We start from the raw sequence: 26,869 nt of genomic DNA, 5'->3' as shown, positions 1-26,869 counted from the left end.
AAAAAACCCTGATTGAGGTTGTCATAATTCATGCATGAAAGGGTTAAATGTGATGTTGTGGTGTTTATTGTATTAAGCTTCCAGGGTTTCCTGCAAAGACACTGCTTACAGCTGAAATCAAAAGATCTTGAACGTTGTGTTTTTTTATACAATTATTATTTCTTCTTGAAAATTCTCAAGCGCTGCTATTTCTTGACATTTTAATCATGTCAGTATTATACAGTATCCCAGATGTTCAGCATAGGAATGTATCCTGCAGGGTCACACAGATCTTATTGAACATTAGGTAGAAAGTTTAGACGACTTACTGATGAAGTACATTTTGTTCGTGGCACTTTATCTTTGCATTATGATGATCCCACATTGCTTCCATTTCTATTATAAATGACCTCAGTGTGTTTTTTATTACAGTCAAGGATTTTTCTCAAGTTCTCAATTTCTGATCACATAACTAAGAAAAATTTACTATTCTATTGTTTACAAAATGCACAATAGTACAGTACCCTGTAAAAGTCTTACTAAGGTTATTAAAACATGTGCAAACACAGAGACAGTTCTAACAAGCTTAAGTCTTAGATAGTCTTCAGGAATCGTTCTCCAGGCTTCTTGAAGGACATTCAAAGCTCTTCTTTGGATGTTTCTGCCTTTTGTTCTGTTCCCCGTCCAAAGGATCCCACACTGCTTCAATCATGTTGAGATCCGGGCTCTGTGGAGGCCGATCCATGAGTGACAGTGCTCCATGGTCTGTTTTTCTGTCCAGTTATGCTTTTACTGTATTGGCAGTGTGTTATGGATCACTGTCATGTTGAAAAAAATGAAGCTGGTGTCAATCTGACACTTACCCGGTGCATTGCATGGTGGATCAAAATCTGACAGTATTTTTCTGCATTCATAATTGCATCAGTTTTAAGAAGCTCCCCAACACCACTTACTGAAATACAGCCCTAAAGACAAAGGCAGAGTCTCCACCATGGCTGTAGGCATTCACTGGTGTACATCTTTCCTGATCTCCATACATACTCATAATGATTTTAATCAAAAATTTCCCATTTGGAGTCATCACTACATTATACCTACTGTCTGATTTTCAGTCCAGTTCTTGTGTAAGTCAGCCTCAGAGTTTCCTCCCTGTTTCCCTTCCTGAAGAAGCGCTCCTTGACAGCCACCCATCCACTGAGACCATTTCTGATGAAGCTTCAGTGAACAGTAGATGGATCAGCTAAAGGGTCAGATGCATCTCTCAGGTCCTGTGGCAGGTTTTTGCTGGATTTTTTCCTGTTTTTTAAGAACATGACGTTCGCATGCTGTCTGTCTGCTGTGGATAGCTTTTCAGACCTGCCACATCTTCTTTTGTCCTCCTCTTGTCCAGTTTCCTCATTTTTTTGACTGCACATGATGCCGAGATATGCCAGAGCTGCGAGCTCTTTGGGAATCGTGTTGTTTGTGAAAAAATGCTGTTTTATATCTGTTAACTCTCTGGTTTGTCAAACCATCAATATTTTTTATAGATTCAGCTGAAGAAAAGTTGGGTTTTTGCAACAGCCTAAAGATACTATTTAAAATTGGTTCTTTTGATAAGTTTTATATTATGTGCAGAAACAACCGACGCTAGTTTATCCCTCCAGTTTGGTGCCTTTTATACTGATTCACAGGCCAGTGTTAAGTGCTTCAGCAAACAAAAAAATCATGCCCCTGAAAATGGCCCGGTACAAGGACTGACAGTGAAACCTGGAGAACTATTGCCAAAAAATGACAAAGTCAGTCTCTTTGGAAGCAAAACAGTACTACAATGCTTAGTACTGTTTATTTTTTTGTGCATTTTGCTTGTTTTTACAGCATTTATGACCACAACAACCATTAGTGTGCTAGCGGCAGTTAAACAAGTTTTTTAACACTGAGTGCAGATGTGTTATTACGCTCTGTCATATCCATAAAACTCACAAGTGAGCAAAGAGACAGTTTCAGCTGTGCTTTTCACTCTGGGCTGTTAAAAAATGGGCACTGTTTGTGTTTAATATCCTGATTACTGTATAAACCCAAACACAAAAAGGTCAGAGAAGAAGACAAAGACGACAACATATTAACTGTTCAGTTTAAATCTTGTTGTTGTAGAGTTGTTAAGAATAAAAAGTCGAGCATGTGCATCACAGGGTCATGTTGTTCTTCATTTAGCCAATTATATCTGACAGTTTGGACCAACAGGTGGTGTTGTGTCGCCAGGCAGTTTCTGATATGTTGGCTTAATAGTTATAATGACAGACTAATACTGTATCGTCAAAACCGAGAGCCGCTTACCGAGAGACACCAGAAAATATTAATTAGGGACTTTAGTTTAGTTTAGTTCAGACAAAACTACGTGTACTGCAGTTATTATTGGGTGCAATTGTTAATGCACTTTATGTTGAATTTTAACAATGGACTTACACTTACAGTGTGTGCTATTCCTTACCATGACTTGATAAATCCATCCAAATATGTGTGTGTGTGTGTGTGTGTGTGTGTGTGTGTGTGTGTGTGTGTGTGTGTGTGTATGTGTGTGTGTGTAGCGGGTACCCTAATGGATCATATTTCCCACGGTGTCATTCACCAGCCGTGTTCCATTAATCTTCCATACACTCATATTGCCTTGATAGTACTACCATCCATTCACACAACACAATCTCAGCTCACACAGGTGTGTGCCCGACACGCTGCTGTAATTTCACCTGTTTCTCTTCATCAGAGCGGTGGACTTACTTTGTAGTCTGCAGTTAGGTGAAATACAGCATTACTGCACATTCAGTATGGTGACCCTAAAAAATTGACTAACTGCAGCCAGTGAAAACATGCACGCAAACTGTAAACCTGCACTAATGCTACTTACAGCTATCAGACCTGCAAAAGTGTGGCAGTGCGAGTGTTCTCTCGTGTGTACTGAAGGTGGGATTATTGTCTCTTTAGCCTTGTGAGCCTTTACTCTTAAACAAGGGAAAATCCTTATCTGAAACGTGTTTTTAGTTTGCCGCTAGCACAAATTCAGTATTTTTCCTTCACTGCTTTGTCAGACTGGCTCAAATGTGGTTCATGTTTTTGGAAAGCTCGACCTTTTCTTAAACCTAACCAAGCAGGTTTAAGTAAGCAAACTGCAAATAAAAGCTAAAAAGGAAAAAGACCTTCTGAAAGAAAGCTTCTCTAGTAGATGCATGTTGTGAAAAAAACTATTTTAAGCTACAACTACCAAAGCAGCAGCAGTAGTTCCTACTTCTGTGTAAGTTTATACACAGTGAATTGTAGCAGCTAGCATCTCCATCACCTGAAAGTAGCCATATTTGAATCACTACATGCTGCACGCAGCTTTTTACCATTTCCAAAGAGCAAAATGCTTCACAACTTTTCATCTGTTGCTGGGAACACTGGGTGGATGTAAAGTGGTTACATGATAATTCACTATGAACCTGCCAAAAGTCAAAGACTGAGTGCTTAGAGAATGTGCCACTCAACTGGGGAAGTCATTGTTGTGAAAGTCCTAACTTTGACCCAATTCTTTCACAGCCAGCTCGAATACCCCCATGCAAGGACTTCGGCGTTATATAAAACTCAAAGGCTGACGTCTCAGTCTGCTAACATAAGTGTTAACATCTGCATGTGTGTGCTATGGACAGCTCTCTACCTCATCCCTACCCCAGCTGCATGAATGCACTGAATGAGCTACCAAAGTTGTGTTGTAGACGACTCTGTTTTGAGAAATGTAAAGCCAGAGATATCAACAACCTTGCCCTACCTTCAACACCAGCCAGTGGCAGCAGATGGCCCCGCCCCTCCCTGTACCTGGTTCTGCTAGAGGTTACTTCCTGTTAAAAGGGAGTTTTTCCTTCCCACTGTGGCCAAGTGCTTGCTCGTGGAGGGGTCATCTGATTGTTGGAGTTTTCTCTCTATTGTAGGGTCTTTACCTTACAGTATAAAGCACCTTGAGATGACCGTTGTGATAACTGAATTCAACTGAATTCAATATACATATATTCAGGCTATAGATTAGAAATCTTTATGTGTATCATTTCACTGCATACTGGATTACAGTATGCAGATATTCATTCAGTCTCTCACCTCTGACCTGAAGTGCAAAGAGAATTGCTGAGCAAATGAGGCAAACAGGTGTTAATTTATTACCTTCTAATTAAATAGACAGCCAGATGATTTTGTGACTCTCATGTTAGCGCATCTGGTTCAGTGTGTTTCTGTGTGCACTTGTCTTTTTCTGGGCTTCATTGGTGTGGTTTTCTGCGCTTTTTTTTTTTTGCAGGCCGTTAATAACGCCTCTAAATGCAGCTGCGAGTTATCAAAAAACACATTCAAATGAAAAGCTGATATCAGCATTCTGCATGTTTGTGTGTGTTTGTGTATTTTGTGTGAGTGAATGAGTTTCCAGCTTCACTGCCGATTTGGAAAAATGTGCCAATCTGAAGATAATTGAAGTAAGATTGTTGCCAAAGCAGTCAGATGTGAGCAGTTTATTAAAAAAAGCATTATCTAAATATGTTTTGAAAAGCTCTGAGTTATTGGGGGGGAAAGATTTTGTTCTTACATCAGTTAGTATTCCTCAAAGCAGACTGATCACTGATATAAATTTGTTGCTGTGTATCTCTGGCAGATATGTACCGTCTGGAGTTAGCTGGAGGCCTCGGGGTCATATTGCTGCTGCTGGGAGTCCTAACCGCGCTTTATAAATGTTACAACCTGGAGATCATGCTCTGCTACAGGAGACACTTTGGGAGTGATGAAACTGAAGATGGTAAGCTATTTTGAGTGCTCACTTTTTCTTCAGCACACTGCAGAAGGGGTCAGACAGGTATCAGAGCGCTGAGCGGTATCAGCATCGATAGGAAGATCAGAGAACTACAAACATGGAGCAAAATAAGAGTTAGACTGTTGCTGCATTCAACGTTGTTGGGAATGAAACAAAGTAAAGCAAAAGAATTATGCTATTAAAGTAGGATCTTCCTGTAGGGTTTCTACACATAGCATAACACAGACTGCAGGATGAGTCTTACAGTACAACACTGTACAGCACATAAGATGCACAAGCCTGTAGCGAAGTCAAAGAAGGCAATTAATGGAAACAACAGCAGAGCAGAGTAAATGAAAATGAGTTTCTCTTTTTTCATCTATTGATGGAATAAGGAGCTATTTGTGCAGCACTTTTCAAAAGTTACACTGACAAAGCAATGCAAGATCACTCCCTGAACAAAACAGCGAAACCGCCAAAAGGAAAATTATAAAGATGTAAGTTTGTAGTATTGATTTAAAGTATTGATTTCAAGTTGAGGTCCTAAAGCAGCTGGATTTTCTTAGCCGTGCATTCACAAGTCCAAAACATGAATTACGGTTTTCTCATCAAGTCTACATGTATTGATGATCAGGAACTGTCTACTGCCTTTTAGTTCAATAATTACACAGAAACTGCTAACATATATATACTGTATGAAGCACTGTACTCACAGAAAGACAGGGAAGCCTTGTTGATTAATTTGTCACATCTGCCAAATACTCTTATTTACTGTCCCATGCTCTCTCTGTCTCTCTCTCCACAGATAATAAGGAGTATGATGCCTATCTGTCCTATACTAAAGTGGACCTCGACTCATTGGGCAGGTCAGGTTCCTTGGATGCATGTGTGCAGTGCTGTGTAAACAGATTAGGCGCTAAACTTAAAGTGAGGATTGATACAAATGAAACAAATATCATGTTCAGTTCCTTCAAATAGCAGCAAACACAAAATACTTGAAATCAAATCAGCATTGCCCCCTTTAACCTGCAGAAAAGCTCTGATTGTCAGTGAAGCTGATGCAGTAGCGCCTTGATCCTGCAGGGGGAGCTGTGAAAAGACGCTAATCCCTTTGCTGAGGAGTTCATGGGCTCAGTGACTATGTTTAAGTCATATTTAAAACATTATATTCATTTCATAAATTATGTTCTCTTTTGGAGTCAAAAATAATGATAAACTGATATCATATAAGCTGTCCTCAATTTCTCAGTCATATCTTTCCTCTCTGGTTTCAAAAAGTTAAGAAAAAGCCACAGGTAAGGCTTCAGTAACCACTAGATGATGCCATGGTGGCTCAAACTAGCTTTCATATACATATGTATTATATATAGTGTTGGGAAGGTTACTTTTAAAATGTATTCCATTACAGATTACAGATTACATGCCCCAAAATGTATTTTGTAACGTATTCCGTTACGTTACTCAATGAGAGTAACGTATTCTGAATACTTTGGATTACTTAATATATTATCATGCTTTTTACAACTACATGAATGTACTATTGCTGTGTGATTTATTACTATTACTGAAAGTCCGCGGCTCCGAACCGTAGTAAAGGGACCTCTGGCTAATACGTCGGGTTCCGTGTCGGGCTCTTAGCTGAAAACTAGCTTTACTTTGTTGTCTGGGTCAACTTTGCTTGCGAGAGACAGAGAGAGGCGTTGAAAGGCTGCTCCAACGGAACTTATTGTTTTGGAGGAAAACACAGTCGAGTCTTAATAGCTTACTTACAACTGGGCTCGTCAGGCACTCTTCTTGGCTGCAGTGGTTATTATTATATTTACATGCTTCCAGCTCCCGTTTCTGCTTGGTGACAGCTCGTACTTTTCCACTCTCCTTTTTCTCCCTCCTCGCGCTCACAGACACATAACGGGTATGGCAGTCCATTCTCCCTGCAGCACGGACTACACTGCCCATGAGGCTACATTCTTTAGGGCCATGCCTGTAGCATTATGCCTATTAGCTTAGCACAACAACAACAAAAAGGTGCTCTCTCACCCAGGAAACACACAGTCGCAGAGCAAGCGCGTCACCCTGTAACCATGGCAACCGTAACGCTGCCGCCTGGAACAACAGAGCGTAGCTGTCAAACAAAACCCAAACAGTCCTGACCCGCGACAATATGAAACAGGAAAATACCGCCGTGTAATCCATTTAATTCAACAAAGTAACTGTATTCTAAATACCACCTTTTAAAACTGTAACTGTAACGGAATACAGTTACTCATATTTTGTATTTTAAATACGTAACGGCGGTACATGTATTCCGTTACTCCCCAACACTGGTTTTTTATATATATATATATATAAACAAAAAAAAACACCCCTCTCGTCCCTGCGGGCGGTTTATCCTTCAAGCTCGGGTCCTCTACCAGAGGCCTGGGAGCTTGAGGGTCCTGCGCAGTATCTTAGCTGTTCCCAGGACTGCGCTCTTCTGGACAAAGATCTCCGATGTTGTTCCCGGGATCTGCTGGAGCCACTCGCCTAGCTTGGGAGTCACCGCACCTAGTGCTCCGATTACCACGGGGACCACCGTTACCTTCACCCTCCACATCCTCTCGAGCTCTTCTCTGAGCCCTTGGTATTTCTCCAGCTTCTCGTGTTCCTTCTTCCTGATATTGCTGTCATTGGGAACCGCTACATCGATCACTACGGCCGTCTTCTTCTGTTTGTCTACCACCACTATGTCCGGTTGGTTAGCCACCACCATTTTGTCCGTCTGTATCTGGAAGTCCCACAGGATCTTAGCTCGGGACTTCCAGGTTATACTCGGCACAGAGGTTCTTGTACACTATGCCGGCCACTTGGTTATGGCGTTCCATGTATGCCTTGCCTGCTAGCATCTTGCACCCTGCTGTTATGTGCTGGATTGTCTCTGGGGCATCTTTACACAGCCTGCACCTGGGGTCTTGCCTGGTGTGATAGACCCCAGCCTCTATGGATCTTGTACTCAGAGCTTGTTCTTGTGCTGCCATGATTAGTGCCTCTGTGCTGTCTTTCAGTCCAGCTTTGTCCAGCCACTGGTAGGATTTCTGGATATCAGCCACCTCCTCTATCTGCCGGTGGTACATACCGTGCAGGGGCCTGTCCTTCCATGATGGTTCCTCGCCTTCCTCCTCTTTCTTGGGTTTCTGCTGCCTGAGGTATTCACTGAGCACGCTGGCAGTTGGGGCCATCTTCGTGATGTATTCGTGGATGTTTCTTGTCTCATCCTGGACTGTGGTGCTGACACTCACCAGTCCCCGGCCCCCTTCCTTCCGCTTAGCGTACAGCCTCAGGGTGCTGGACTTGGGGTGAAACCCTCCATGCATCGCAAGGAGCTTTCTTGTCTTTATGTCAGTGGCTTCTATCTCCTCCTTTGGCCAGCCTATTACCCCAGCAGGGTACCTGATCACGGGCAGGGCGTAGGTGTTGATGGCCCGGATCTTGTTCTTACCGTTCAGCTGACTCCTCAGGACTTGCCTGACCCTCTGCAGGTACTTGGTGGTTGCAGCTGTCCTAGCGGCCTCTTCATGGTTCCCATTCGCCTGCGGGATCCCCAGGTACTTGTAACTGTCCTCTATGTCTGCAATGTTGCCTTCTGGTAGTTCAATCCCCTCAGTTCTGACTACCTTCCCTCTCTTTGTTATCATTCGACTACACTTCTCCAGTCCGAACGACATCCCAATGTCATTGCTGTATAGCCTGGTAGTGTGGATCAGTGAATCGATGTCTCGTTCACTCTTGGCATACAGCTTGATGTCATCCATGTACAGGAGGTGGCTGACAACCGCTCCGTTTCGTAGTCGGTATCCGTAGCCAGTCTTGTTAATGATCTCACTGAGGGGGTTCAGGCCTATGCAGAACAGCAGTGGGGACAGAGCATCTCCTTGGTAGATCCCGCACTTGATGGTGACTTGTGCTATGGGCTTGGAGTTGGCCTCTAGTGTTGTACACCACACCCCCTTTGAGTTCCTAATGAAGGCTCTTAGGGTCCTGTTGATCTTGTACAATTCTAGGCATTCCAGTATCCAGCTGTGGGGCATTGAGTCATAGGCCTTCTTGTAATCAATCCAGGCTGTGCACAGGTTGGTCAGTCTGGTCTTGCAGTCTCGGCTGACTGTTCTGTCTACCAGTAGCTGGTGTTTTGCGCCTCTGGTATTCTTGCCAATCCCTTTCTGTGCCCCGCTCATGTATTGACCCATGTGCCTGTTCATCTTAGCCGATATGATGCCTGACAGGAGCTTCCATGTAGTACTGAGGCAGGTTATTGGTCGGTAGTTGGATGGGACCGGTCCCTTCTTGGGGTCCTTGGGGATCAGGACCGTCCGACCTTCGGTTAGCCATTCCGGGTGTCTCTCGTTAACTAGCAGCTGGTTCATTTGTGCTGCCAGACGCTCATGGAGAGCAGTCAGCTTCTTCAGCCAGTAGGCGTGAACCATGTCGGGCCCTGGTGCTGTCCAACTCTTCATACTGGAGACCCTTTCTTGGATGTCTGCCACTGTGATGGTTACTGGACCCTGTTCAGGGAGGTCGCTATGGTCTGCCCTCAGATCCACTAGCCACTGAGCATTGCCGTTATGGGTTGCGTCCTTCTCCCATATGCTCTTCCAGTATTGCTCCGTCTCCAGCCTTGGTGGTGCTGTTCTCTTATTGTTCCCCTGCCACTGAGAGTACACCTTTGCTGGTTCTGTGGAGAACAGCTGGTTTATTCTCCTGCCTTCTATCTCTCTGGTGTACCTCCTCAAGCGGCTGGCCAAGGCTGTGAGTCTTTGCTTGGCAGTTTCCAAGGCCTCAGGTATGGACAGCTTGCTGTATTTCTTATGCACCGTCTTTGTCGCGCCTTTCTGCAACTCCGTTAGTTGGCTAACCTCCCTCCGTGCTACTTTGATCTTGCCCTCTAGCCATGGAGTGTACTGCCCCAAGCATCTCACTGATCACTGCTGCCGTATTGTAGATCAGCTTGTTAGTGTCGGTAATCGTGGTTGTAGGTATCATCCGTAGTGCTGCATTAACATCATCTAGCAGACCTTCTGAGGGTACTTCACGTAATCTTGGTAACTGGCTACGGGGGATCCAGGTTTCAAGCTTGGCCATGATCCTATCTTTTTCAATTCAATTCAATTTTATTTATATAGCGCCAAATCACAACAAAAGTCGCCTCAAGGCGCTTTATATTGTACAGTAGATAGCACAATATTAAATACAGAGAAAAACCCAACAATCATATCATATGACCCCTTATGAGCAAGCACTTTGGCGACAGTGGGAAGGAAAAACTCCCTTTTAACAGGAAGAAACCTCCGGCAGAACCAGGCTCAGGGAGGGGCGGGGCCATCTGCTGTGACCAGTTGGGGTGAAAGAAGGAAAACAGGATAGACATGCTGTGGAAGAGAGACAGAGATCAATAACAGATATGATTCGATGCAGAGAGGTCTATTAACACATAGTGAGTGAGAAGGTGACTGGAAAGGAAAAACTCAATGCATCATGGGAATCCCCGGCAGCCTACGTCTATTGCAGCATAACTAAGGGAGGATTCAGGGTCACCTGGTCCAGCCCTAACTATATGCTTTAGCAAAAAGGAAAGTTTTAAGCCTAATCTTGAAAGTAGAGATAGTGTCTGTCTCCCGAATCCAAACTGGAAGCTGGTTCCACAGAAGAGGGGCCTGAAAACTGAAGGCTCTCCCTCCCATTCTACTTTTAAATACCCTAGGGACAACAAGTAGGCCTGCAGAGCGAGAGCGAAGTGCTCTAATAGGGTGATATGGTACTACAAGGTCATTAAGATAAGATGGGGCCTGATTATTTAAGACCTTGTAAGTGAGGAGCAGGATTTTGAATTCAATTCTGGATTTAACAGGAAGCCAATGAAGGGAAGCCAAAACAGGAGAAATATGCTCTCTCTTCCTAGTCCCTGTCAGTACTCTTGCTGCAGCATTTTGGATTAGCTGAAGACTTTTCAGCGAGTTTTTAGGACATCCTGATAGTAAAGAATTACAGTAGTCCAGCCTGGAAGTAATGAAGGCATGAACTAGTTTTTCAGCATCACTCTGAGACAGGATATTTCTAATTTTAGAGATGTTGCGCAAATGGAAGAAAGCAGTCTTACATATTTGTTTAATATGTGCATTGAAGGACATGTCCTGGTCAAAAATGACTCCAAGGTTCCTCACAGTGTTACTGGAGGCCAAGGTAATGCCATCCAGAGTAAGAATCTGGTTAGATACCATATTTCTAAGATTTTCAGGGCCGAGTACAATAACCTCAGTTTTATCTGAATTAAGAAGCAGAAAGTTAGCGGCCATCCAGGTCTTTATGTCTTTAAGACATTCCTGCAGTTTAACTAATTGGTGTGTGTTACCTGGCTTCATGGATAGATAGAGCTGCGTATCATCTGCATAGCAGTGAAAATTTATGCTATGTCTTCTAATGATGCTGCTTAGGGGAAGCATGTATTATGTAAATAGAATTGGTCCTAGCACTGAACCCTGAGGAACACCATAATAGACCTTAGTGTGTGAAGAGGACTCTTCATTTACTTGAACAAATTGGAGTCTATTAGATAGATATGATACAAACCACTGCAGCGCAGTACCTGTAATACCTACAGCATGTTCCAATCACTCTAATAGGATATTATGATCAACAGTATCAAACGCTGCACAGAGAGTCCACTGTCAGAGGCCATAAGAAGATCATTTGTAACCTTCACTAAAGCTGTTTCTGTGCTGTGATGAGCTCTGAAACCTGACTGAAACTCTTCAAATAAGCCATTCCTCTGCAGATGATCTGTTAGCTGTTTGACAACTACTCTTTCAAGGATTTTTGATATGAAAGGAAGGTTGGAGATTGGCCTATAATTAGCTAAGACAGCTGGGTCTAGAGATTGCTTTTTAAGTAAGGGTTTAACTACAGCCACCTTGAAGGCCTGTGGTACATAGCCAATTATTAGAGATAGGTTGATTATATTTAAGATTGAAGAATTAATTAATGGCAGGACTTCTTTGAGCAGTTTTATAGGAATGGGGTCTAAAAGACACGTTGATGGTTTGGAGGAATTAATTATTGAAGTTAACTCAGAAAGATCGATTGGAGAAAAAGAGTCTAACTTAACATCAATGGTACTAAAAGTAGCTGTAGATAATATTACATCTGTGGGATGATTATTGGTAATTTTTTTCTCTAATGATAAAAATTTTATTTCTGAAGAAGTTCATGAAGTCATTACTAGTTAACGTTAAAGGGATGGTTGGCTCAGTAGAGCTCTGACTTTTTGTCAGCCTGGCTACAGTGCTGAAGAGAAACCTGGGGTTGTTCTTATTTTCTTCAATCAGTGACGAATAGTAAGATGTTCTGGCTTTCAGGTCAGTTCCTCTCGCACTCAACGATCCTTCTCCTATCGCACTTGGGGCTATGTACCCAATCTCAGGTGGGGGTGATGATATCTCCCCCCTGACCTGGCGTCCTGACTCCTCCTTGCCGTAGCATTTATGTTGTACCTCGTCAATCTCTAGCCGTGAGAGCAGTCCCTTCTTTCGAATGTTGGAACACTGAGCTACTAGTTGTTTCGCCGTCATTGTGGATGTTGGGTATCGAAGAATCCATAGGTCCCTCATCCTATTCATGTAGCCCCTTCTGCCAGGGTTACTTGCGTAGTAGCATTCCAACAACGCCCTGTTTTCGTCTCTTGCCCACCGATGCCTTCTGGTTCCAGTAGCCCACTTGTCGTCAGGGTGCCCTGGTTCCTCAACACCTGACGCGGACCTTGATAATCCGGGCGACATCCAAGCCGGCATGCCTTCATATTTATCTGTCTCGCTCATGTCTGCGGTGGGCTCGCTTAGCATAGGGGGTATATATATATACATATATATATATATAAACACATACACACTTCTTGTGAGCGTAGTTCTTTGCTTCTGTGGTTGGAACTGATTAGACAAACCTCCCTTTTATGTCGAAGAGTGGCAGCCACATGAAAAGGACTTGCTAGCCACAATTCTGTCAAGGCTACAGACATGTTTATTAAAATGCTACTTGTTGTATTGTTAGCAGTAAGCCTGGTCACGTTAAAACCCAAAAAATTAATAAATAAATTCATAAAATGTGAAGATGTTTGATTTTGACCAAATTAAATGCAAAAACTAAACCTAAGAGCCCTACAGTGAGGGGATCGAGAGGCTCCGTTATTTTGAGGAAAGCATTCTGTTGGCATAGCTTCAGTCCACTTGTCACCTCACAAGGAAGGCTCACAGTGAATCAATACAAATTTGCTCAAAGCGTTCACCTTTACACTCTGATTAAACATCTCTGTCCTGATGGAAGTGGTTCCTTCCTGGATGACAATGCAGTGATCTGTACGCTGAGAAGAAAATGATGTAATCACGTGCTACAGTCTTTGTACTCACGAGATCAGCCACGAAGATGCAACACGTGCTCGTCTGCACATCAAATGAGGGAATATCTTCTGGAATGTAGTACTCCGTCTCTCCTGTGGACTTTAACAGAGCGGGGCAGCCCACATCTTTACGATGGGTTCCCCTCTAATTTTCCACCTGTGTGCAGGCGTTTGTACTTAAGTGCATTTGCTGATTGATTTGTCTGTTATCTGATTTTGAATTTGGAGCCATGTTTGTTATTCCCTCTCCCAGCAGGACGAGCAGCGACGAGGAAACATTTGCTTTGGAGATCTTGCCGGATGTTTTGGAGAAACATTATGGATACAAGCTGTTTATACCAGACAGAGATTTAATACCCAGCAGTAGTAAGTATCAATCTGTGTATCTACCTACACACATGCACACACACACACACACTCTCCTTGTGTAACTCCAATCCCCGCTACCCAGAATTCATCTGTCTGTCAGAATAAATAAGAACATATGTGGATCTTCATCATAACACACTTACAGCCACACACGTATCTGTGTCAGCTCTCAGATGTACGCCACATGTACCACATGCCTTACCACAATTTCATTTATTTGTTCACAAACACACACGTACGCACACGCGTCCATGCATGCTTGTACTCTCTCACAATTTGTCATCATTTCTTGGCTCCTGTGTCACTCTGTCCAACTGGAGGGGAAAATATGATTGTTATTACTATAATCTGTCACTGGTCAAACCTGGCACATTCACACGCACATGTATGTATTTATATATACAGTATATTTATATATATATATATATAGATAGATATAGACACCTCAAACAATGTGGTAACATGGCACTGAATACAATTGACGTCTTTTGTAGCAAAGATGTGACTGTCATCAAACCAGGATGTGGTGATCACACAGGTATTGTTAATAATATCTGGTGCAAAGCCCATAAAAACATTTGTGTCGTTTTGGGTAGCATGTGTGAAACAATCTTGCACTTCCAACACTCTGACCTCTCTTATGAACTTGAGGGATATCCCATTGTTAATCTAGATGTCAGCCCGCCTTTGCAGATATAACAGCTTCACCTCCTCTGGGAAGTCTTTCCACAAGGTTTGGAGTGTGTTTATGGGATTATCTGATCGTTCTTCCAGAAGTGTATTTGGGAGGTCAGACTGGTGTTGGATGAGAAGGCCTGGCTCGCAGTCTCCACTCTAATTCATCCCAAAGGTGTTTTTTCTGGTTAACCACAGAGGTCGGGACTCTGTGCAGGCCAGTCAAGGCTTCCACACCAAACTCACTCATCCATGTCTTTATGGACCTTCCTTTGTGCACAGTTGTGCAGTCTTGTTGGAACAGGAAGGGGGCATCACCAAACTGTTTCTTCAAAGTTGGGAGCATGAAGTTGTCCAATATGTTTATATTAGCTTATAGTTAGGGCTGGATCAGCTGACCCCGAATCGACCCTTAGATACGTTGGGATAGGCCTAAGCTGCTGGGGGCTTCCCCTCTGTGTTTATACACCCCTCTGCACTTAGTCACTAGTTCACTAGCTGGGACAACATCCTTATTTTAGGTTTGACAGCATTTTTATTAGATAATGATAGATGGTTGAGCATGAAATGAGGCTGCGGTTTGGAGAGTGAATACATTCAAAGAAAGAGGGAGAGTGGGGCACGAAAAAAAAAAATGAACAATTTGCAGTGCTGGGTGGGTCATATATAGAACCAGAAGTGTTCTATATGTGTCCTTAGACATTTTCAGCCCAGAAAGTTCACTCAGTCATTCAGCACTAAGTCAGAAGGAGAGCAGAGTAACTATTAGACTTCACCAAGTGGCCAAAAACATGGTTACAAATATTACGATCATAGTCTGTGTTCGTATGTCTCTCCTATATCTCCGCCTAGACTCCTAAATTAATCTGGATAATTAAAAATATATTATCAACAATTTTTTATATATAGAATGTTACATATAGCAATATAACACTCAAATTCTTACAAATAATATCTCAAAAAAAACATCAACATTAAACATGTGCACTGTGGTTTGTTAACACATTATGCTAAACAATTTTTATTGCTGTGGTACTTTGAGGAATGTGTCATTCTAATTATTTTAATAATACATTTTTAAATAAATATTTATTAAACAGTCCCTAACACTGCCTCAAACTGACTGCTTTGTCTTATATAATGAATATGTAGCTTTCAAAGAAGAACATAAAAGAGCACATCCTGCAAAGGCCTCTCTAGACCAGTATGGAAGCAACCTGGACAGTCCAATTAAAGGTAGTATAAAAATAAATAAATCTAAATAAATATGATATTATATTCCAGCTCAGTACTGAAAAAATTCTAATGAGTAATGTCTGAGGTCTCTGAGGTCTAATGCGTGAAATAAAGTAATACAGCTATCATTTCCTGTGTATTAGCATTTTGGTACCAAAATCCCACATCTCCTTGTCCTCAAAACGTCAAACCAAAAAATATACACCGACTGAAATAACCGTATAATGTGGCGCAAAAGACACATGCTAATATGTGCTCTTTGAATTATTTAACATTTTCTCCTAAAATATATAAATATGTTTACTTAAGTATGGTTCATAATGAAAGCCACACTTTACGTGACCTTAGCTAAAATTATGCGCCTTCCCAACGCACCCGGCAGACGAAAAAGTCATATTTCCTGTGTTTGCCCTGAAAACATCCGAAAAACAAATATCCCCTGTGCATATCTTCACATGTAACTTTTTCCAGGTTTAATTATGCCTACACTGAACAAGAGTCTTTTCATTGGTAACCAAAGCTGCTGAAAGAGCGGCATAGCAATGCGACCCAAAACACACCATTCAATTATTCACTCCACTTAACCCTCTGAAATGAACAGGAGAGCGAGAAATAAATAACAAGGAACAGAAAGCAGAGGGTACAGGGTCACTGGTTATTTTATTAATTGATTTACATAATCCTCACAAATGGGGGAGCAGGAAGCAGTCAAGGGCAAGAGAGAGGCAAGGAGGTGTTAATGTGAGAGGGAAAATGTAAAAAAAGAGCGGCAGAAAGGCTAACCGAGAGAAACAGAAAAGAAAGAGAATGAATTTGGGGATGTACTGTACTATTTGTGCCCCTCAAATTGAGCGTGAAATTGCAATGTGTTGTTGGAGAGTCTGTCATTAATTTAGTTAGCAGAGATGGAGAAAGAGAGAGGTATTTAGACGGGGGGTGGGGGGAGCCGTGGTTCAATGAACACAAAGTTTTCATACATTTTCTGTAACTACAAATTTTAGAAATAATGAGCAATGTGTTCCAAGAAAACACACACACACACACACTGTTGCAAAAAAGTAATTGGGTCGTTTGTTAAGACAGGTTTTCACTGGGTTTGGCATGGAGGCTACTCTAATGCTGAAGCATACAGTAGCTTCACCTCATATTAACTCACCGTCCACATCCCATCACCTGCCACTTCTCCTCGTTAACTTCACATATTCCTCACTAAGTTATAAGTAACAACCGGCGATGGTGGCTCAGCACTACTCTGATCCCCATTTAAGAGCTGACTGCACCGTGCTGTGTCAGAGCCAAAGTTCTTGCACAAGCATTTCTGTCACTCCGTTATATCCGCCCGTCACTCACCTCAGGCATGTATGGACGAATCAACTTGACACATGCAGGAAGCGGGAGCAAGTGTTGCTGTGCGAGATGTTTACCTTACATACTGTAATGGTAATTCACTTCTTGCCTCCTGCTTTGTCTTCGTCAAAGCTGCTGGAGCACAAGCTGGAGCTTTCCGTGTAATCCAACAAGAATTAAAACCTCTCAGTAATTCTGGAGAAAGAAATGCACGACTGTTACAGGATTAGTTCAGCACTGACAATATTAAGAGCAAAAGCTTATTACCCTGCTTTTTTGTCACTTCTGTTTTGGCTCACAACAAAATCTGGAGACACAGGAAACTTGGTATTGCACCATCATGTGGATATTCATGGAAGCTTTTTAGTAATAACAGAATGAAAGGAAAAGGTTGACTTTTCTTTTTCAATTTCAATTCAATTTTATTATTACAGCGCCAAATCACAGCAACAGTCGCCTCAAGGCGCTTTATATTGTAAGGTAGACCCTACAATAATAGATACAGATATAAACCCAACAATCATGTGACCCCCTATGAGCAAGCACTTTGGCGACAGTGGGAAGGAAAAACTCCCTTTTAACAGGAAGAAACCTCCGGCAGAACCAGGCTCAGGGAGGGGCGGGGCCATCTGCCGAGTTGTCCCTTCTCTATTCATTACTCTTACTCTCCATATGTGTCTCTCCCAGCCTACATTGAGGACTTGGCTCGTAGCGTGGAGCAGAGCAGACGTCTGATCATCGTTTTAACGCCAGAGTTTGTCGCCAAAAGAGGCTGGAGCATCTTCCAGATAGAGACACGCCTCCACTCCATGCTTGTTACCGGGGAGATCAAGGTATGGATTCAGAGGTCAAAGGTAAAAATTTAGAGGACAGACATTTTTCCAACTTGATTGCATTATTTTTCTTAACAGTTTGAAAACAGAAGGCAAGAAGACTTCTTTAGGTTTGTGAAGACCTTTGACCTCACAAGCGGTTTCTTTAGTTAAGGTGGAGAGTCCCAGGTATTTAAACACTAGTTGGGGTAGCACCCTTTGGAGTGGTTGTTGGCCCACTATTGATCATGTGAGTAATCAGATGAATTAAAGCCAAAAATAAGGGTAAAACCACTATGAGACTTTGTCCCACCCCATCATGTGACCTATTGAGGTCATCTGAGTATGATTTGGGTGTTTAAGCATCTGGATCTCAAAACTACATTGCAGGTGGCTGATAACTGAGAGACGACCTCTACTAGGGGTTAAATACCTGGAGCTGCCCACCTTTTGTTTTTAGAACTGAAGAAGCTGCTTGAATAAGAGGTGAAATATCTTTACAAACTTAAAGAAGTCCGTTCACCTTCTGTGTTCAAGCTCTTACTACTACCATAACCTGGATTACTGAGAACCTACCCGGACATTGCATTATTACATATGGACAGTTTTGATGGGGAAGGTCTTCTGCTTAGAAATCTCTCCGTGTTCTAGGTGATCATGATAGAGTGTGCAGACCTGAAGAATGTCATCAACTACCAAGAGGTGGAGGCACTTAAACATACCATCAAGGTATACAGAAAGGGCGGATGAATGAAAGGATGGAGAGTTTATGGGGTGACCTGAAGGGTTATCACCAGCCAGAATGGCAAAATCTTTTTTTTTTCTTTTTTTTGTAATTTGTCTTCTTCTCTTCAGGTTTTATCCATCATCAAGTGGAGGGGTCCTAAGAGCAATGAGCTGTCATCTAAGTTTTGGAAACAGGTGGTCTACGAGATGCCCGCTAAACGCAGAGAGACACTGTCCAGACGTCAGGTACACTGTGTCTTTTTTCATGTATTCTCGATATACTTTATCTTTCTACAGTGGTATAGCCTCCACTCTGGGACTGATTTATGACCTCTGAAAATAAATGTCATAAAAAAACAAGTCTACAATACATGTGCGACTATAAGTGATAAAAAATATATTGGATAGCATATGAATTTGTTCATGTATCATTATAGAAACCCTTACACTCAGACATCTTCGTCTATAGCTATATTAATAATGTCCATTTCATGCATGGGAGCCAAAAAATTCTACTGAGATGTACTCTTTCCTTGGGCGCATTCAAACAGGCAGATAGCCTTTAAAATGTCTGCAAAACACAGGTAATGTATTAAAATTGGAATCACAGCAAAGCAAAATGTGTAGATGTTTACCACGCCTCAGGTGGCGTATGCCCTGATTAGCAAATAAATGTTTCCCTGCTGCTTTCTTTCCTGAAGAATGATGCTACACAGAGAATACTAACAACAACTGCAACAATGTGGTGATATCATTCTAATGTCTTCTTCTACTCTAATAATTGATGTCATGGAATCTAGATGGTGTTTAAGTGTGTAAAATATGACTTTAAACAAGGAGAAAAACATCACATTTGACTTGATTCCAAACTTAAAACAGAATTTAAAAAAGGCCAAGGAAACATGGTGGTGCAGTGCTTTCATAGGCCAGCTGGGGTCTTTCTGTGTGGTGTTTACATGTTCTCCCCCATACTTGCATGGGTTTTCTACAGGTTCTCCATCTTCCTCACACAATGTAAAGGCTTTCATGGGTTAGGTTCATTGTAATTCTAAAGTAGCACAGGTGGAAACTCTGAATAAAGTTGTTGAATGATTGTATGGCTCTCTGCGTTGACCTTGCAAAAGACTGTCAGCAAAGAAAGACTCCAGCACCCCATAACCTCCAACAGAGGGAGGGAGGATGGATGGATGGATTTATTTATTTATTTATGCATGCTTAGGGAGTCTGACGTAAGGGCTAAAGACCGCCTAGCTCTTTTTTATTAAATTGCATAAGAATGTTCAAGAATTTAAGCCATCCATGAGCATCATACGCTAATGGTACTCAGGTGTGTTTTGACCCCCTCACAACCACTAACACTTTCAACCTTGGAGAATGAAATTTTCACCCAGTCTAATATTTTTGCTCACTTGTAGGTTTTAAAAGCTTTTCGATGGCGCTAAAACACGGAGACATAAGGTCCAAGGTCCAAAGTGCAGAGACAGTATTTGTATGCTGGGTCCTTCTTGTTTACTTTCACAGCTTTGTTGGTTAAATCTTTTCATGAGATTGTTGAAAACAAGAAATGTGCAGAATATACATTAGTGTCTAGCATTTTAAAATACAGTATAATGTGTTCCAGTCATTGCTAATATCACCATAAGTCTTGGAATATTCAAATTTTGACTCACTGTTGGAGGAATCTCTGTGTTAACAGGTAATGGATTCTGGTGAACAGGGCCTCTTTGGTGACCTACAGACCACAGTCTCCACTATTGCCATGACAACCACTTCTGCCTCCCTGGTGCCCCCTAATGAGAGTCGGCATGGACACCATCAGGTCAGCACATGTCTTTTAGTTCGAACTTTTATTAATTAGTAGATGGTGTTTCTCAAATCAGTATATTTTCACCTTGGCACTGCACTATGACAACATTAATCTTAAAAACACAGACTTAGATGATCGTTGTTACACCTGTAAATAAATTTGTTCCTGAAGTTTGAGCTACCTTGTGAGAGCAGATGATCAGGAACAATGCACTGTTACCTGTTTGATAGGATAGGAAACAGTTTTGTTCTCTTTCCCACACTGGTTCAGTAATGTTGAGCTCCAGGATCTGGGGGAGGCCATGCAATGACTGATAGTGCTTCATTGTGTATTTTTCTATCCAGGTACACTTTTACTGGACTGTTACAGTGTGTTTGGGATCAGTGTCATACTGAAAAAAACAGTGCCAGTCAAATGCTTTCAAGATGGTTTTTACATGGTGGATCAAAATCTGACTGTACTTTTCTGCATTTGTAATTCCATCAATTTTAAAAAAGCTTTCCAACATCACTGGCTGATATGCAGCCTCAAACCATGACGGAGCCTCCACCAGGTTTTACCAGTGACTGTAGCCACTCACTTTTGTACATACTGATAACAATTTGAACCATTTCACATTTGAATTCATGACTCCACTCACTCGAAGTCGTCTTGCCAATGATTTGTAGTCCAATTTTGGGTAATTTGCCATACCTCAATTTTTCTCCCTGTCGCCATTCCTTACCAATGACTTTCTTAGAGCCATCCTTCCACTAAGACCATTTCTGATGAGGCTTTAGCTTTGGTCACCAGGACATTAAAACTGCATGTATATAACCACCGGTCAACTCTAATAAAAACTGAATAAAAAGTTTTCTGACTTTGTCCCATGATAACTTTTTAAAAGTTTTTCCACCACCGAGTTCAGTTCAGAATTCTTTGACTGCCATGGATCTCTCTCTAATGTTTGTGGCTATGTTCTGACTGTTTCTGTACTTCTTATGTTTTCACTGCTGTGTTTTCAAATCTACAGTTTGGACTAGAAAGTTTGTTTCACTTGTTTAAAACTTGCCTTTGAATTGATATCAGACGGAATCCGGGGATTTCACGTTTTCCTGTGTTTAGCTCTATTTTGAAAAATAAGTGAAACTCTAGCTTGATTTATTTTGAACACATTACAGTTAAGTTCATTTACATTTATTTCATTCATTTACAATTATCTTGTTTTCATAGTTCACCCAGAAGCTAACAGAAGTCTACAAACAGCATTTTCATGATGAATGCTTCATATTTAGTTGCCTCTTGCAATAATGCTGAAGCTAATGAAAGTTACCAGAAAGTCATGTCTTTTACACACAGGTCGCCTTGGCAACAGAGATCCCTGACTACAACCAGATGACCTTGCCATTAGGAGGGGGTCACAGTGCTACATCAGCTCAAATGCGGCATTTCTGCCGCAGCTATGAGTTTCAACTTCCCCCACAGCCCTCACCCCCCCTTCCACCTCCCTCCACGGTGCAGTTCTCCACTCTGGGCCCCGGGGGGCGCCATGTCTATTGCAATATCCCTATGACACTGCTGAATGGACAGGTGGGAGAAAAGACTAAGCCACTTATACGTATGATGTTCTTAGTTAGTCCCCAGCACCCAACATCAGCACAGTGTATCCTTTTCTAAAGTTTGCTTGCTGTTATCTGTTTGCATGTACTCAGAGCTTAAACACAATAAAAATAAATCCTCTCTTCTCCCCAGGGGTTCAGAGCAGTTCACTGGGGAACAAGAGGTCTGTTTGAATAAAAGAGAATATAGAAAGAAAACAATATCTTCATATCATCTAGCCTGAAAACATGCTTATTCTAACAGACTGGGAAACGAAATGCAGTACAGTTGTTATGTTTAAGTCATGGCACAGTATTGGCATGCAAGATTTTGTCATACCACATAATGAAGCACCATTAAATTTTTGATAGCAGTTGCAATGCTGGCAAGGTTAGTGCTAATCATGGTGGTGCTGTGTGTTTCCCAGGTGCAACAGAGCAATACCCTTGGGAAGAAGCCAGAACTCCACCTGAACAGCACCTTTGTACCCCTCACCAGCAGAGAACTAAGCTCTGACATCTGGTAGTTGGACTTCTCAGCTGATACTAGAATACAGACTGGTTTACAGACTGCTTTTCACTGGCTTCGTGTAGACTGGCGGGTCGTCTGGTTTTCATCAGGTTTTTGGACTGTGTGCAGACTTGGCGTTGGATTGCCCATCGACTGCTTTTGGGCCACTCGTTCCCAGCTGTGAATAAAAGACTACCGAAAGACCGCCGAAGGCTTGGTGTCACACTTATTCGGAGAGTGGTTGTAAACTGTTTACAGAAAGACTGGGATTATACAAAGGATTGCGCTCTGATTTTGGACCTATTACCTGGTAACAGGCTGATGCCAGCTGGAATGTACACTGCTGGCATGACCATGTGTCCTTGACATACTGGCAAAAAGTTCCTGACTGGTCATGCTGAGTTTGTGGAAAGGATTAAGGAAACTTAAGAACTAGAGAAGTTAACGAAGGGATCCTGAGTACTTCAATCGTGGGTATCCACCGTCTGTAGTACTCTATTTGTTCAACAGGCAGGCAGTTTGGATCTAAAACAGCACCTTTTAAGTCTGCTCACAAACCAGCTGTTGTGAAAACCAGTTGACTTGTCAGCTCAGACAAACAAGACGTAGCGTAATCTAAGAATGCCAATTGATCTACTTATGCGAGTTCTCATCTACCTGTTGACTAGGTGGCTTGTCGGGCAGACAAAGCAGACATCAAGCAATGATTTTGGAATACCAGACCACCTTAAATCAACTAGTCAACCTCTTGAAATATTGCTCTACAGCAAGCTAGCTACCTGGTTTGGCTCTCAGGAGCTGAACTAGACTTGAGAAATGTTTTTCAGCAAGAAAAACAAGAGGAAGTGACACATAAAGCGAAGGCTGAAACTGCTTAATGACTGAGAAAGCACAGTTAGGCAGAAACTAGCTAGTTGCATAGACTAGTTGGCTGAAAGAATAGCTAGTACTTGAGGTAAGTGTGTTTAAGGGCACAGCGAGACTGGAAACCAGCCAGTCCACCACCAACAGATGAACTGTCAGATTTAACACCAAGCTAAAAGCATAAAGGACTTGGCTTTTTTCTATTTGCATGACCACCCATTTAGATTTAAAAAAAGAATAATAATCAAACAAACATAGATAAAAGAGTAAATGACACAATCATTTGTCGAAGCCTCTTTTAATATGGAGGGTATAAACATCCTATGTTGATACAGTATATTTGTTTTCTGTCTGGCCATGATTCAATGATAAAAACTGATAAAGGAAAAAAAGGAGGTGTCCCTCCAAAAACATTTGGGTTATTTATTTTGTCACGTTTTATTTAATTAAGGGTTTTATCCTTTTAGAAGGTTGTTGAGAATTTTTACCAGGCTTTGTTTTTACTGTCTGTTTGTTACAATAATCTTTGTACAGCTTCCATAACCTCTGTATAGACCTATACATGACAGTGATTTGTTCCCTACAGTTTCTGTTAACACTCACATTAAGTGTTCTCTGATGGCTCCACAGCCACTTTTTTTGTTGCCTTTGTTCTGTTTCTCTTTTCATCGATGGATGGATGTCTTACGGCAGTACGACCCTGCTAACGGACTGATCTTTTGAACCTTACCACTACCAGTCAGCCAAAAGGGGGCTTCACTGCATAAAAAGCTGTACTCTGAGCTGAATCAGACCACATTCTTCTTTGTGAGCTTTAAAAAAGAAAAACAAGATTATTAAGATAATATTTAAGCAAAGTGGGTAATGTTTTGAATTTACACAGAGCTACTGTCATTGTCTTATTAGAACCAATGAATTCTGGATATTTGAGATTGTTTGATACAATAATTATTTCAGTTGTTATATTCAATGGCAATATACAGTCTAGTGGTTGTCCTTTAATTTCTGACTATTTCTTTGACTATTCTTTGGATATATTGGTTGAATAATTTAACTGCGAGCAAATAAAACTTATATGAGTTGTTTTATAGATTTTGGATTCACTGTTGTCTGACATGGTCAACTTTTTTCCTCTTTTTTTTTCCCAGGAAAATTATTTTTTCTCATTTTCTGTTTATTGCTTAACCAGATGTGATTTCGCAAGCTGTCTAGCATTTCCTCCAACTGTCAGCTTACTTTGTTTCACCCCTGTCACGAATCCTTTTCTTCGAATTGCACTTCTCGTGGCTTTATCCAATGGTCACTTAAATTTCCTTGTAACTGTGACACCAATAACTGTCTGGAGGCTTTTTCTGCAAAATGGTTTCAGTTGTGAGTTGCCGTTAGCTTACTCAGTACACTCAGTTACTCAGTTACTCACTACACGCCTGTCCTGACTAGCATGACTAGCACGTAGTTCTCTGCCCAGTGTCAAAAGGCATGAACTAAAACATTTGCCTGTAGTGCCCAGGCAGGTCTTTTATCCAAATTTTCAAGATGCGCTGCATGGAGTTGAGCACAAGGAGTGAAGCTGTCCAACAGGCCTGGAGCAAGTAGATTTTTAGAGCGCCTGAGACGCACTGAGATGGCGTTTTTGCTGAAGGAAAACGCAGCGTTCTCAAAACACTCTCGAAAACACATACGTGAGAAAATGGTGCTTTCACGTCACAGTGTGGACAGCGAAAACGGAGACTTTCTAAAACAAAGACGCATGTTAGTCATATGATGCCGTCATGTGACCAATTATACTAAGATAGCAGACGGCATTATACAGCAGTTGTTTTGTTTGCTCTCAATTTTGACAGCCCTATTAAAGATTAATATCAGTCTGTACATGCTCCAGAGAGCTTTTCTTCAAATTCTTTACTTCTCACTCACTTTTACAACTTTGTACTTTTGTGTTACTCGCAGCAACAACTCCACCTCATTGTTAGTCCATTTAAAAAACTCGGTGCTTTTCCTCAACCTTTTGCTACGACGTTTCAAAGAGCCGGAAAGTAAATAAACGGCAGACAGAAATGAGGCAGGTCGAATCTTCTTGCGTTTCACGCATGCGCAGTACTGGAACGTAAGTGTTTTCGTCCGTTTCAATGTGGACGCGTAACTGTGAAAACGACTGAAAACACTAGTGTGGACGTGGAGCCTTTTTCAGACGAAAACGCCGTTTTCAAATCTATCCGGGCTAGTGTGGACGTAGCCTCAGGCTGCAATTGCAGCATTTCACCGGGATCAACACTATCAACAGTAGCTCCCCACCTTTTCAAGGGACCAAGTTAGTATTGCCAAGGACCCACGGCTAGACCACATATTCATGGAGGAGACGCAGGACTTGTTGCAATAAAGAAAACATTGAAAATGTTCCTCTAACAACCTCTCATTGGTTGGTTGATACCATTTCACATGCCTGTTCTGAAAAGACCAGAAGCATAGCTACTTCTGAATATATAGCTACTTCATGGCAGTAAAGAAGACATTTCTACTGGTGCGTTATGGTCTTGCCCATGGTCTTTTAGCAAATTTTACAGAGCTGTAACAGTCTGAGTTATGGTCTTCCTCTTCAACACTGGTCAGCTCTGTTGTTCTAATGTCTGTTGCCCAGTAAGGTTCAACACTGGAGATGATTCTGTTCGGTGACCCTTTCAGTAGATATCATCCTATTTAGACAGTCAGAGTGATGTCGAAATATATCATAAGTTACTGATGATATATCTCATCATCCTTTGATCTCATAGATCCATGGATGATCATCCCTATTCCTGTCCCTTGGAACACTTTTAGTTATTTGAGGTAAGAGGACAAGCCAGAGGTAAGTGTGGTTAACCTCACCTTTATAGGAAGCTCCACCTGCTGGGCAGTGGGCATCACTTTGTTTACATAATCTTATAATCACTATGATCTGTTGTCTCAGACCATAGCTGCATTAATATTGTATTGCACATACATCCGAGCATTAGGTCTGGCACTAGAGCTGGTAGTCTTTAAAAACATTTTCATTATCTTGGCCATGTAGAGAAAACAGTCACTGGGAAAAAAAAAAAAGAAAAGGGGAAAGTTATTTATATAAAAAATGCACTTTTTAATTCGAATACTGTTTTAAATACTGAATCAGAAACTGCTTATTTGTCTTATTCGTGTTTTATTCGTTTATCATTTTTTTCCATATGACCTGACGACCACACAATGAGCAAATATTCCACAGTATCATTTAGTGTATAAATTGGAACAACTTTTGCAAAGCAGTTGACCAATCTGGATCAGGCAATAAGGATAAGAGGTGGAAACTTTAGACGATGCTGTAGTTTGCACATCTCCATGTCTAAATGACAGGCTGTTGGGTCTGTTCCCACAAACCCCGCTAGTTCTAGAGACTTATTCATCATGAAAGAAAACAAGGCAACAGTGTTCGATCGATTACTTTCGCAAGGGAGGCCTTTGGTCAAGAACCAGCTCTTGGAGCTCACGCTCCTAACCTGTCTCCAGCCCAAAGTCCTTCAAAGAGCAGCTTCCCTCGCAGCTATTTATTGAGAGACAGTTCACACAATAGTTTACAACACGTACCTCCCCTCTTAACCCCCCTTGGTTACAAAGACGAGGCACTGTGTGTGTTTGTGTGTGTGTGTGTGTGTGTGTGTGTGTGTGTGTGTGTGTGTGTGTGTGTGTGTGTATGTGTGTGTGTAGGTAGGTGTGTGTGTGTGTGTGTGTGTGTGTGTGTGTGTATGTAGGTG

At 41.8% G+C, this 26,869-nt stretch overlaps 1 protein-coding gene across 4 annotated transcripts in view; it reads left to right on the top strand.

Annotated features, from left to right (window-relative positions):
* The window catches only part of il1rapl2 (interleukin 1 receptor accessory protein-like 2), a 443,220-nt gene extending 419,060 nt beyond the window's left edge, over positions 1–24,160 (top strand). The window contains exons 10-19 of one of the 4 annotated variants that reach the window (XM_063499989.2): positions 4,628–4,768; positions 5,568–5,628; positions 13,438–13,547; positions 17,496–17,641; positions 18,272–18,349; positions 18,476–18,592; positions 20,043–20,165; positions 21,492–21,722; positions 21,885–21,915; positions 22,159–24,160. In XM_063499989.2, the coding sequence (XP_063356059.1) occupies positions 4,628–4,768; positions 5,568–5,628; positions 13,438–13,547; positions 17,496–17,641; positions 18,272–18,349; positions 18,476–18,592; positions 20,043–20,165; positions 21,492–21,722; positions 21,885–21,915; positions 22,159–22,247 (1,127 nt within the window). In that variant the 3' untranslated portion in view covers positions 22,248–24,160. Of the gene's footprint in view, positions 1–4,627; positions 4,769–5,567; positions 5,629–13,434; positions 13,548–17,495; positions 17,642–18,271; positions 18,350–18,475; positions 18,593–20,042; positions 20,166–21,491; positions 21,723–21,884; positions 21,916–22,158 lie in introns of all 4 variants that reach the window. The other 3 variants (XM_063499979.2, XM_063499998.1, XM_063499971.1) reach the window with 3 other exon arrangements.
* Positions 24,161–26,869: the final 2,709 nt, after the last annotated feature.

Source organism: Pelmatolapia mariae, linkage group LG2, assembly GCF_036321145.2.
Source record: "Pelmatolapia mariae isolate MD_Pm_ZW linkage group LG2, Pm_UMD_F_2, whole genome shotgun sequence".
NCBI classification, from domain to species: domain Eukaryota; kingdom Metazoa; phylum Chordata; class Actinopteri; order Cichliformes; family Cichlidae; genus Pelmatolapia; species Pelmatolapia mariae.
Note: the sequence above shows the minus strand (reverse complement) of the source record. Positions and strands in the feature narration are given on the sequence as shown.